The 14,297-nt window shown below is 36.8% G+C and overlaps 1 protein-coding gene across 1 annotated transcript in view; it reads left to right on the top strand.

Moving 5' to 3' along the window:
• The window catches only part of cc2d1b (coiled-coil and C2 domain containing 1B), a 56,356-nt gene that overhangs the window by 5,822 nt on the left and 36,237 nt on the right, over positions 1–14,297 (top strand). Inside the window, exons 3-5 of the mRNA XM_028811460.2 lie at positions 419–560; positions 8,138–8,244; positions 8,420–8,542. Of these exons, the coding sequence (XP_028667293.2) occupies positions 419–560; positions 8,138–8,244; positions 8,420–8,542 (372 nt within the window). The remainder of the gene's footprint in view (positions 1–418; positions 561–8,137; positions 8,245–8,419; positions 8,543–14,297) is intronic.

Genomic DNA, 14,297 nt, shown 5'->3' with positions numbered 1-14,297 from the left:
ATTAATCATCAGAAGAAAAGTAATGGAAATAAAACAGGAGGTACACTTGGGTCTTTCTTTTTATGATTAATAGTACTCATGGAAAGCAACTTTAGTGAGATTTGCTTCTCATGACCCCACAACCCTGTTAGGATTGACTGGGCTTAGAAGATGGTATGGTATGATATGGCTTTTGACACTGCATTGAAGAAAAAAATAAATAAAGTAAGATGAAGTAATTCAACTGCGTTTCTTTGCATGAGGTGAGAAATTACTGAACAATTCAAAATATTTTTTATATTGCTGATTAACAGTGGTAATCTGTCTTGTGTCCCCTTTCATTGCAGAGCTCATTAAATTAAAGCATACAATTGCATTAGTTACAGAGATTAACTCTGCTCTTTTGTTTATTTTTCCTGCTGTCACAATTGCTTGTCAGATGGGGTTGTTTATGGACTTCAACGCAGACGACTTAATGATGGATTTAAATGATGCTGATGATGAAGATTTGCATGCTGAATTAGCTGCTATCACAGGGAAAAAATCTGCAGAGAATGGAAAGGCTCAACCAAAAGGCAAAAGTAAGCAGAATGTATAAAAACATGATTCATTCCTTATGTGTATTTAATACATTTTTCAGTAGAACACAAGCTAAATAACAATAATAATAATATTATAATTCTATTTTATCCATAAATTGATTTGTAAATACTAGAAATGCATTTGTCTGTATAACCAGAATTTAATATACAAAGGTTGAATAACTATCCATCCATCCATTATCCAACCCGCTGAATCCGAACACAGGGTCACGGGTGTCTGCTGGAGCCAATCCCAGCCAACACAGGGCACAAGGCAGGAACCAATCCCGGGCAGGGTGCCAACCCACCGCAGGGTTGAATAACTATAGAGTGAAAAATAAGAAAACTCAAACAGCTATTTGGTCTTTCTTTGCCAACTGTTTTTAATTTTAATATTTTTGTTTAGTCATAATTTATTCAAATCTGCATTAAGTTTACACAAAACTAGCTCCTTTTATTTGTTATAGTTAAAATGTGTTTTCATTTATTTGGTATTGGGATTTTTGTTCTAATAATAATCACAGGATAATGCCTAGGGATATCTCTCCCCACAGTTTGAAGATGAGTCTTGTTTTATGTTGAATGTAAATCGATCTATTATGAGCTAGGGTGTTTTTGAGCAGGTTTAGACTTACTGTATATAAATGTAAGACCTGTGTATGTACGGAGCAGTCCGCTCTTCTCCCGCTCAACCACAGCCACTAGATGGTGTGTGCATGCACTTTTAAATTTTTTCAGCGCTTGGATGCACCTGACTTCTCACAATGAAAGACCTGTGTGCAGCAAACAGCACTATGCAACAACAACATTGTGCTAATGACACTGATGAGGTGAGAAAATGTTGAAAATGAAGCAAACGCCGCAGCTCAACAACATGCAAGTGAAATTCCTCAGCAACAGAGGGCAAGGCTTGAAGATTTCACTAAAAATATTGTCTATCCGGAGGTATTTTCTTGAGACAAAGATTAATAAGACTCATATGCCAGTGATACAGCTAAGATATGGTACTACCAGTGTCTTCTTACGAAAGCCAGTGGGGTAGAAACCACTGGCGGGTCCACGTCCTCTGCTCTGGGTAATTTTTAAGAGTTAGCTGATGCCTCTCCAAATTCATGAATAAAGTAAAACTGCTAAGGAGTCTTCGGGTTGTTTTTGTCCTGAAGACCACACGCAGCTATTAAGTTTAATGATGGACAAATGCTCCGTCCAAGGCTGATTTCTGCCTTTTGCTTGTTTTTGCTAGAAAAGGCTCCAGCTTTTTGGTGATGGTACCAAGGTTCACTTACTGATTTGAAAAAGGAATTGCTAAGTCACAGGGTTTTTTTTCTAAGCAGCGTCCTTACTCTTAAGCAATGCATTTAATTCTGATATGCAGTAACAGTTTTCTTTAGAAATGAGAAAAGAATAATAAGTACATTTATAGGTTTACACAAAGCTAATTTAAATTGAATCATTTAACCTTTACAAACAACAATTTAATAAAACTTGTAACTTTGTGTTTTACTGTCAGTTTAATTCAGTAATTACTTTTCCAAACCTGTTCTCAGGTTAATTTTTATGAAAATGATTAGTAAATATTATACTTTTAAAACTCATGTAATAGTAAAGATTAAGCAAAAGATAATATATGTTCAGCTGCATTTATTGATTTATGTACAAAAAAAAAAACTTTGAACTGTGCTTTTCTTTTAAAGAAATCCTATATCAAAATAACATTAAAAGAATAGTTAAACTCTTTTGGACAGGATTTGACTGAAATAAATTAAGCATACAATCACCACTTGAAATGTACATTTTATATATTTGATTTTAGTACTTAATGATTAAGTTCCAGCTTCATCCAGAACAAATTCTCAAAAGAAGGATCTTTTTCGAAAAGTCAAAGTTAGGGAAACTGGAAGAAACACAAAGTAAAAGAATAATACAACAAACAAAGTGCACAAGCAATTCTGTACTCTTCTGTTTCAACTCCTCAATACAAATGGCCTCAGTTCTTTCCTACCATTAATCCATTGTCACTCTCTAACCTACCATCTCCAATCTCAAAAACTCTTTGACCAAGGATCAGCTTTTACCCCCATTTGGAGATAGTTTCAGGGGAATCCCAGGAACTACTTCTGGTATCAGAATTGTGAGCTCGTCAATACAAAGAGGCAGCACTGTCACTGGTTTGCAGGAAAATGTCTTATCTCCTTCCATTTGTGTTAAACATGTCCACTATGGTAATGTTCAAAACCATGTCAGCATTACAGGATTCAGAAAAGTCTATTTAGAAAGAAAATGTAACTTAACACTCTTATGTTGTTTTTATTGTCATGCAAGCAAACTCAATTTCTAATAATGACAATAGTGAAACATTTACAGAAAAGTTTATAAATTTAAGTCAAAAACAGAAATCTCATATTCATTTAAGTATTTAGACCTTTAATTCAGTACATTTTTCCTTAGACCTCATTGTTTTAAGCAGTGTGTGCCAAGTCAGCAACCAAGTAAGTTAAGATGCTTGTGAAACTGAGTGTTGGCTGAGGTAGCTAAATGACTACTACTTACATTGAAAACACAAATAAAAATTATGGTTATAGTATGGTTTATTATTTATGGTAATAAAAAGTATGTTATAAAAAAAGAAAATTAGAAATATTACAGTTATTTAGATTGTGCTTGCTGCAGTGGAAGCTAAACAGTTCTGGCATAAGAGAAGATTAAGTCAGGGACCTTAATTTGAAAAATAAAACAGAACAGGACTTGCAGCAGAAATATATCTTAGGTTGTTGCCAAAGTATTTAAAAAGCAGTCCTTAGTACAACTGAATATCTAAGATCAGAGATATAGTAGTGAAATCTGTCCCAAAATGCATCGTGAAGTGGTACTGTTAGGTCCATAAATATTTGGACACAGACAACTTTTTTCTAATTTTGGTTCTGTACATTACCACAATGAATTTTAAATGAAACAGCTCAGATGCAGTTGAAGTGCAGACTTTCAGCTTTAATTCAGTGGGGTGAACAAAATGATTGCATAAAAATGTGAGGCAGCTAAAGCATTTTTTTAACACAATCCCTCTTCATTTCAGGGGCTCAAAAGTAATTGGACAATTGACTCAAAGGCTATTTCATGGGCAGGTGTGGGCAAGTCTGTCGTTATGTCAATTAAGCAGATAAAAGGCCTGGAGTTGATTTGAGGTGTGGTGCTTGCATGTGGAAGATTTTGCTGTGAATAGACAACATGCGGTCAAAGGAGCTCTCCATGCAGGTGAAAGAACCCATTCTTAAGCTGCGAAAACAGAAAAAACCCATCCGAGAAATTGCTACAATATTAGAGTGGCAAAATTTACAGTTTGGTACATCCTGAGAAAGAAAGCAAGCACTGGTGAACTCAGCAATGCAAAAAGACCTGGATGTCCATGGAAGACAACAGTGGTGGATGATCGCAGAATCATTTCCATGGTGAAGAGAAACCCCTTCACAACAGCCAACCAAGTGAACAACACTCTCCAGGGGGTAGGCGTATCGATATCCAAGTCTACCATAAAGAGAAGACTGCATGAAAGTAAATACAGAGGGTGCACTGCAAGGTGCAAGCCACTCATAAGCCTCAAGAATAGAAAGGCTAGATTGGACTTTGCTAAAGAACATCTAAAAAAGCCAGCACAGTTCTGGAAAAACATTCTTTGGACAGATGAAACCAAGATCAACCTCTACCAGAATGATGGCAAGAAAAAAGTATGGAGAAGGCGTGGAACAGCTCATTATCCAAAGCATACCACATCATCTGTAAAACACGGTGGAGGCAGTGTGATGGCTTGGGCGTGCATGGCTGCCAGTGGCACTGGGACACTAGTGTTTATTGATGATGTGACACAGGACAGAAGCAGCCAATTGAATTCTGAGGTGTTCAGAGACATACTGTCTGCTGAAATCCAGCTAAATGCAGTCAGATTGATTGGGCGGTGTTTCATGATACAGATGGACAATGACCCAAAACATACAGCCAAAGCAACCCAGGAGTTTATTAAAGCAAAGAAGTGGAAAATCCTTGAATGGCCAAGTCAGTCACCTGATCTTAGCCCAATTGAGCATGCATTTCATTTGTTGAAGACTAAACTTCAGACAGAAAGGCCCACAAACAAACAGCTACTGAAAGCAGCTGCAGTAAAGGCCTGGCAGAGCATTAAAAAGGAGGAAACCCAGCATCTGGTGATGTCCATGAGTTGAAGACTTCAGGCTGTCATTTCCAGCAAAGGGTTTTCAACCCAAGTATTAGAAATGAAGATTTTTTTTCCAGTTATTTAATTTGTCCAATTACTTTTGAGCCCCTGAAATGAAGGGATTGTGTTAAAAAATGCTTTAGTTGCCTCACATTTTTATGCAATTGTTTTGTTCACCCCACTGAATTAAAGCTGAAAGTCTGCACTTCAACTGCATCTGAGTTGTTTCATTTAAAATTCATTGTGGTAATGTACAGAACCAAAATTAGAAAAAAGTTGTCTCTGTCCAAATATTTATGGACCTAACTATGTTTAAGAAGCAGAAGGCTGGCCATTTTAAAATATAAATAGGCTGATCCTAACAAGATGCTAAAAATTAGTTGAGACAATGCAAAAAAATAATTCTTTATATTTGAATGTCAGTATTTGCATTTTTAAAAAACATGTGAACTATATTCAATCAGTAACAGCGCACTGCACGATAACATGCAATGAATACACTTGCTTTGATCATACTTCATTGACCATATATGTGTACCAAATTTCAGATTAGTAGGTCAAGTTTCAGCGTAGCATATGTGTACCAAATTTCAGGCTACAGGTTATTTGATTTTTGACCTTGACCTTCCTGGGTTGACCTTTGACCTTGAAGGTGAATCATCACCCCGAAGTGGACAGTAGAGGTCACATAGTATATGTGTACCAAATTTCAGTTCAATACGTCAATCGGTTTGCAAGCTACAGGTGATTTAAAATCCTGGACAGACAAATGGACAGCCACAGTAGAGTATTATGTAAGAAGATTAGTGATGTTTAATTTGACAGCCCTAGAAAATACAAAAATAAAGAAGAAATAGATTAGATTCAGTGCTTTCTATAATGTGCCATATAAAGTGACACAGCATTCCTAAGTTTTAATGAAAACTGGGAAACGACCAAATATACCCCTTTACTAGCATTAGCACACAATTCCAAAAGGCTGTGGCATTTCAAAAAATCACCTAAATGCTTTAAGGTAGGTGTTCTTAAACTTTTTACTCTGAGGACCCAAATAAGAAAACTGATAATATACTGGGACCCAAGTAGATGATTATTACCATGATGGCAGAAGAGATATAGGTAAACAAATATCAATGGTCACGTAATAAAATATATATAGTAATATGAATATTACTAAAAGAGGAAAGTGGAATAAATAATTTTTCAAAACAGCGAATAGATTTCGGCAGCATGGTGGCGCTGTGGGTAGCGCTGCTGCTCGCAGTTAGGAGACCCGGGTTCACTTCCCGGGTCCTCCCTGCCTGGAGTTTGCATGTTCTCTCCATGTCTGTGTGGGTTTCCTTGCACAGTCCAAAGACATGCAGGTTAGATGCATTGGCGATTCTAAATCGTCCCTAGTGTGTGCTTGGCGTGTGGGTGTGTGTGTGTGTGCGTGCGTGCGTGCCCTGCCCGGGCTTTGTTTCCTGCCTTGCACCCTGTGTTAGCTGGAATTGGCTCCAGCAGACCCCTGTGACCCTGTAGTTAGGATATAGAGGGTTGGATAATGGATGGATGGATGGGAATAGATTTCTGAGGTTAATCACTGACACAGTCCAACCTGTCATTAATTTGGACCCCCAGGTATTTGTAGTAGTGCACAGCCTCTACATCTAATCCTTCAATAGTGACCGGACGTAGAAGCTCTTTGGTGTGGTGAAAGTCAGTGACTGGCTCCTTGGTTTTGCTGATGTTAAAATGCAGAAATTCCTTTTGTACCAAGAAAGAAAGTTTTCCACCTGATTCCTGTACTCTGTCTCATCCCTTTTATCAATACACCCCATAAATGCAGAATCATCTGAGAATTTCTGCAAGTGACGTGATATTTGTAATTTTAGGTGTACGTGAAGAGAAAAGCGACAGGACAGTTCCATGTGGTTCTCCAGTGTTGCTCACATCCATATCAGAAACCGAGTTCTTGAGCTTCACAAACTGCAGTTGGCCTGACAGATAGTCTTTTATCCGGGACACCATAGGCTCATCCACCTGCTTATCTCTGAGTTTTCCCCTTAACAGGGATGGCTAGACAGTATTGAAGGGAGAAATCAAAAAACATAATCCTCACAGTTCTCCCAGCTTTGTCCAGGTGAGAATAAGCCTTGTGGTGCAGATGGAGAATTGCATCCTCCACTCCAGTCTGTGTCCAATAGGCAAACTGCAGTGGGTCCAGGTGGTCAACTGCAAGAGGACTCGTATAGTCCAGGACCAGTCTTTGAAAAGTCTTCATGATGTGAGAAGCAAGTGCCACTAGTCTGTAGTCATTGGGTGAAGAGGCAGCTGCCTTCTTTGGGACAGGAACAATGCAGGACATTTTCCACTGCCAAGGTACTTTTAAAGCTTTATTGAAAGACTGAACAGGTGACAGAGGACACCACAAAGTTGGTCAGCATAGGCCTTAAGAATTCTAGAACTGACTCCATTTGATCTTGCGGTTTTCTTGTGTGTAGCCTCCTCAGTTGTCTCCTTACTTGGTCTTCGGTTATGGACAGCTCACACTGATGGTCAGAGGTGGACTTGATACTGGCCATTCCACTTGACGTGATCAGAGATATTGATGTAGTAAGAATGATTGATGTGAGGAGACAAGTCATTGTAAGAAGGTGGCAGTGAAAAGGTAAATCTATTAAAAAATTGGTTCAGGGCATTAGCTTTCACATCCCCTTCTAGTACATGAGCCCTTGATAGTTGTATTGAATTATATTTTTGTGTGCTTGGTAGAGTGCTTTATAGGCCAGTTTAAATGTGGTACTTAATATGGCATTCCCTGTTTTTGTAAGTAAAGAAAGAAGTCATTTATGCAGAAGATGGAGGAAACAAAAGGACCATCCTCACTCTTTTTAAATAGGAAAAATGTGGACACTCAACATAAATAGTGAATGAGCCATGAACTGACACTCTGCCTCACCTTCATGCATAAAAGAAATAAAGACATAAAATATATTAAGTGAAGAAGTGTTGAGACTCTTTAGTCAATAATTGGTAGAAGCGTCTTTGACAAAAAAAAAAATGGCAAAGTCTGAACTAGTTGTCCACAAAAGTTATGTTTTGTCTGGTTATTTCAGATATATGGATGAAGTGTGATTTTTTTATTTTATTTTTTTCATGTTTTGCCAAAGTTTAGACTGATATATTCAATGTATACCTTTAACTAATTCAGTCAAGGGCATGCAGTTTATTTTTCCAGTAAAATCTCTCCAGTGTGTAGCTTTAGTGATTTTTTTTTTCTCTTATAATTTAGGTGACGCAGTTTTACCTTTGTCCTGTCCTTTTTATCCATCCCCCTTTATGTTCAGTTTTCTTTCCTTCTTACCTTTAAATATGTTGTTTCTGCTAGCACCATTACCAATGGAATACATTCAACAGATGGCTGAGAACTGTATGAAAGATGTTGATAGTGAAGAAGAAGGCAGTGATGATTTGGAAAATGATGAGGATTTAATGGTGAGTTTACATTTTTTGTAGATTTATTGTAGATTAATAATATAATTGTTGTGCTCACTGTACTTGGATATTTTATTGCTCATTTGTATCTGTAAATAGTTAGATGTACACCCTTCAAGCATATATTGTAAGTGTGAAGTAAATTAGTAAAACTAATTATTTTTTGTTCTATTAGGCAGAGTTACAGGATATGGTGGGAGAAGGGCACGAAATGGATGAAAGAAAAGAAACTACAGAGTCGCAAACCACCACAGAATCTACCCCCAACCATAATACAACTGAAGCCATAAAGCCACAGGTGTGTATGAGATATTTAATTGCTTGCTCTGAATTGTTTTTCTTTGCCATTAGACATTTAGGAAATGTAGTAATTCTATTGAAAAGTAACGGGTTAAAAGAGGTAGAATTAAAAAAATTACACCATTTAGATGAAAAAAAAAATATATACATATATATATATATATACAGTAAAACCTCGATTATCTGTCACTTGATTAATTGTCAGTCTCCATTAACCATCAGGGCAAAAAAAACATTGCGCACGCCAGCGTCTACCTATTACTACTGCCACATGATACCCTGCGAACTCTGCACATTGGAACAACTTTCCCTTCTGCTAGCTCATAATCTTCTTTTCCAGTATCACATGTCATGCCACATTTTGAAATCACAGTGTCAGTTGTATACCTTCAGCTTTAATAGCATTTTGTAGCTTTTCTCTTTCGTTATAATTAAACTACTATACATTGGTATGGCGGATAAACATATGGGTGTGGTGTTGGAACTGGCACAAAAAACTGATCCTTTTTGTTTATTTAGTTTATCAGATATATCAGTATTTTTATAGAATAAAATTAAAGTCATTACAAATTAACAATGGTAATAGAATGCAATTGTAAAGTACATACTATAAATACATATTGTTAGGGCCTGGTAATATGAATATATTCTTCTTGCCAGCCCCTCCACAATGTGTTTCTTATGGATGGTCAGGTACCTGCCCTCTGTTAATAGGTGCCCCCGAGTGTGCTGTTGAGCCCATATGGTACCCTACAGTGTACTGAAACAAACCCACACACTACAAGTTCTGGGAGCTATAGATTAAATTACTTTACTATTCTATACAAGTCTTTTTTGTTCATAGGCTTAGAACACTTACACATACAGTGGAACCTCGGTTCACGAACGTCTCGGTACACGTACAACTCGGTTTACGACCAAAAAGTTTGCCAAACTTTTGCCTTGGTTCACGACCACACACTCGGTATACGAACAAGCCAGTTTCCCTTTCCGTTTGTGCGCGCCGATGATTTCCGCACGTGTTGCATTGTTCTCCATGCGTGGGTGCTTTTGCTGTGAAGTCTTTGTGCTCTGTTTCATTTCCCTTCCGGTTCGTACGCGCCGATTACTGCATTTAAGCACGTGTTCAGCCTCTCCCTGTTCATTGTTCTCAGTCAGGCGTGCGTGCTTTACCTGTGAATTCTTTGTGCTCTACAGTATTTCGTGTGCTTTTGCAGTTAACCATGGCTTCTAAGCAAGTGAAGAGTGGTGAGAATTATTGAGACTTAATTATGAGAAGTGTTGCAATGTTACTTTTCTCTTTTTTCAAATGTTCATTTTTTCCCTGTGCTTAAAACTCATTTAAAAAGAGTGTTTACAGCAATCGGGTTGTAATGCTATTAGCGTGAACTCCTGCAATGTTACTTTCTTGGGTGGGTTTTAAATAAAGTTTGGATTTGTTCAAATGTTCCTTTTTTCCCCCTGTGTTTAAAACTCATGCAAAAAGTGTGTTTAGAGCGATCGGGTTGTAATGCTATTCGCGTGAACTTGGTTGGCTTTTAAATAAAGTTGGGATTTGTTCAAATGTTCCTTTTTTCCCCCCTGTGCTTAAAACTCATTTAAAGTGTTTATACAGCAATCGGATTGTAAGGCTATAGTGCGAAATGCTGCAATGTTACAGAGAGGGGGGGGCGGGGGGGGCTCACGTGCTACTGAGAGAGAGCCTGCACGTGCAGCTGAGAGGGGAGGGGGGCTCGCGTGCTGCTGAGAGAGAGAGAGCCTGCGCGTGCAGCTGAGCAGGGAGCCTGGGTGTTTGTGTCTTTGTTATTCAATGTTTTTACATTAGTTTACTATTACACTGCATTCTATGGTGTAATTAACTATATATTTGTGCTTAAAAAAATATATTTACTTACAGTTCGTACGTTCTGGAACGGATTAATTGTATTTACATACAATCCTATGGGGGAAATTGCTTCGGTTCACAACCATATCGGTTTACGACCAGAGGTTTGGAACGAATTATGGTCGTGAACCGAGGTCCCACTGTATTTGTAGCTATAATGATAATAAAGTAGAAAACCTTCCAGCATTTACAAACATAACTACTCATATCAAGGTAAAAAAAATTGAAAAACAGAAAATAATCAAAATTGATCTAGCCGCCTACATAATTTTACTTATTCTGAGAATTTTAAGGTTGTGGTGGTTACTTTAGTTTGTACAGTTCTGTGTGTAGGTTTAGGCACCCCTGGCCAAATTATAATTTTTTTGTGATAACAAAAAAGTATATACAACATTGACGTTAAAAAAATAAATAAAAAGTAAAAAAAACATTCAGTTGTATAGGTTTAAAACTTGTTAGGCCATTAGTCAGGCTTAGGTCAATAGGTGTTAGTCTGTTCAAGAACTGTCATTAAGAATTGTTAACTGATGCAAGTTCCAGAGCCTAATAAATTCTTTGACTCTTTGACATTCACCAAGCATAGGATCTTCAAAGGAACTGGCTGAGGATCTGAAAATGTAAACTAATATAGGTCTGCAAAGCAGGAGAAGGCTTTATAATGACATTAAATAAAATCACTTCCAGACAGCAATTTCCACAGTTCAAAATGTCATTAATTAAGAAATAGTAGGTAGGGAGAACCATGAAGGGCAAGACAAGATCTGGAAGACTAAGAAAATTGACAGAACAGTGCATATGCTGTATAGGTAGATAAAGGTATAGGCAGGTGAAGCCCAAATATGATTTCAGGTTGGGTTAGATGAGAAAGAAGTGGTACTGCACTGCTCTGCTATGCAGCTTTACTTACCTGTGATCTCATCACATAACAACGTCCTGTGTATGCAAAATAACATACAAGAGAGACATTTTAAAGTGCTGTGGAAAGATGAAGTTAAAATAAAATTCTTCAGCCCCAGCCACTAAAGGCTTGTTTGGAGAAACAAAGGAGCAACATTTGAAGAAAACACCTTGGCACCAGCTATTGTACATGCCGGTATGGTGGATGTATTATGCTGTTAAATGTTGGCAGCTAGTGGTACAGGAAACATTGTACAAACACAAGGAATAGTGAATTCCACTAAATATAAATAAAGAGAATATCAGACAGTCAATTAGGAAACTGATGCTGAGAAAAGGGTGGCTTCTACAACAAGATTTATTCAAAACATACTTTGAAATCTACTATGAAATTGAAATGGTTTTGGAAAGGCACAGTCTCCAGACTTGAGCATCACTGAAAATCTCTGGATAGATTCAAACAAGGAAGCAAGACAGCCCATGAATATCTCACAACTAGAAACAATCTGTAAGGAAAAATAGGGAAAGTTTTTTTTTTGTTTTTTTTTTTTGCTGAAGGGTTTGGTACTAAGTATTGGCATAGTAGGGTGTCCAAACCTTTGCAAATGCTAAAATTTCAAGTTTCTATGTATGTATGTATGTATTTATTTATTTTTATTTTTTGTTCATTAATACATTCTAACTGTACATTAACACTTTAATAAAAATGCTACTGTTTTAGTTTGTTTGCTGTCGAAGTTGTATTAACTATTTTATTTCAGATGTCAATAAAATGTATAATTTGGCCTGAGTCAAAACCTTTGGATGGAACTGTAGGAAACAATACGTTTGGTAAGATAAAAGGGCATCAAGCCTGGGGTTTATGATTTAGAAGGAATGGCTAATTTCTGTAGACGCTACAACTGTTGTTGGAATGTTAATAGTTGAAATTAACTATTCCATTACAGATCTTGCTTTAATGTCTATACTAGTCTAACTGATTTTACAAGAATCATATTTTATGGAACAAAATACAGTGCTGCAAAGCTTAATAATACATACTACAATATAGTTCCATCCTCTTTCACTAACATAGAATCCTCTGTCTCTTTGATATTAATAGAATCAACATGTTTACCCTTGGTAGTTTTGACAGTATCTACTTTGCTTACATTCTAGTGGATTTGTGCAAATGAAAAGTTTTGCTCTTTTAGGCTTACGCAACCTTTCATTGAATCCCTTTTTTCTTCAGAATCTTATTTTTTCCTGATTCATTTGCCTACGTGTGGATGCTTATTTTTTCATTAAACTCTCCTTACTTATTCACTCTCCCTGATTTTCAATATATTCTCTCATCCACTAAGGAGTATTGCAGTTTTTTACTAACTTGATTTTGATTGCTGCTGTGTTATTAGTCCATGTGTAAAATATTCCTTATTTCAGGACATCGTAGGTCACAATGTAATTTAGGCTACATTTGCATTTTCCACTTGTTCCTTTGCTTGTGTATATGAAACATATTTTTTTGTTCCTTTGCTTGTGTATATGAAACATATTTTTTTTTTATCTAGATCAGATCATAAAAGTAACATGATTAAATTTCATCTGACACAAGTTTCTTTCTGTATGTGCTCTAAAATACAGTTTTAACACAACTCATATATAAAGGACAGTTTTGCAACCAATTTAAAATAAATTTAGAAGAATTAATATTTAGAAATAATTAAGTTTCTGAATCTTCAAGTATTAGACTCATTCACGGGATTTTTCATAAACAATTAAATTTCCCTTCACTCAAACTTAAAAGAAACCAAACTAAGGAAGGAAAAGCTCAGTTGAAACCATGTTTGCATCTTTGGAGCAATTACAGCCACCTGTGTATCACTCAAATTGTTAATCTCTAATGTTGATAATTAAAACCAAATTAAAGCTTAACACCCCTGCCATAGCTTAATTTTAGTGATTCAATTATTTTACTGCTATTTTATAATTATTTTCAGTCATCTTGTGGCTATCCTGGCAGTTTGCTGCCGCTACCTATTGGGCCACAGCTTGCCAGTTAAGAATCACTGCTTTAATTGGCATCCACACAGCAGACACTGTAGCGACCACAGGTTCCGAGAGATTTTTCTGTCCTTTGTGTTAGTCTCCCAGCTGGCTTCATTATCTTCGGGTTGCTCCAAATACAAGACAGGGCCTTCTGTCATTCATGGAATGTGCGCAAACAGCTCACACAACCTTGCATGGTGGATGTTTGCTGCACTATTGTGTTTAACTTTCTTTGACATCTTACAGGAAAGCCAGAAGCGTAGTATGCATGTGCACAACTTATATTTAATTTTAATCATAAAACTGCCTAGTGAGTTATACACTGATCTAATGATTACTCATGATGAGCTAAAATCAGCCAGTTCAAATCCACTGCCTAAACCCCCTGTATCACAAAAGTGGTTAATTTGATGGCAACCAAAGTCCAGGAATTGGTTGTCAGTTGCTTCTGGAACCAAAAATATCGAGCCCTGATATCATGTTATCTTTTTTTGACTACTTCCGACTAAAGGCTTTGTTTATGACATTTGTTTCTTGTCGTCTAAATCCTTCCATAAACCTTTCCTTTTACTTTATCACAGTAATTTACAAAAGAGGGTTATTTTTGTGGGATTCTGTTGTTGTCAAATTAATTTAGCCTGAAAATGGAAATGTCACAAGTATATTATACTTGTACATTGCTGTCTGTCTCCTTAAACCTATCCACTGCCAGATTACAAATTTAGATCCTGTTGTTTCTTTTTTACATTTGGTGAAACGTATATATAGTTGTTTAAGTTGGAGCTCGAAATGTGTTGGTTTATACCTGGCACCCTGTGACACTGAATTTTATATGTGAATTAAAAAAAGGATGGAATTATATAGATAAAGGGGAAAAATGCAGAAAAGACATACCAGAAGCAGCCAGGAAGTATAGCTGAACATTTTATACAAGATTCATCAA

The sequence above is a fragment of the Erpetoichthys calabaricus genome, chromosome 10 (assembly GCF_900747795.2).
Source record: "Erpetoichthys calabaricus chromosome 10, fErpCal1.3, whole genome shotgun sequence".
Classification (NCBI taxonomy): Eukaryota; Metazoa; Chordata; class Cladistia; order Polypteriformes; family Polypteridae; genus Erpetoichthys; species Erpetoichthys calabaricus.
Note: the sequence above shows the minus strand (reverse complement) of the source record. Positions and strands in the feature narration are given on the sequence as shown.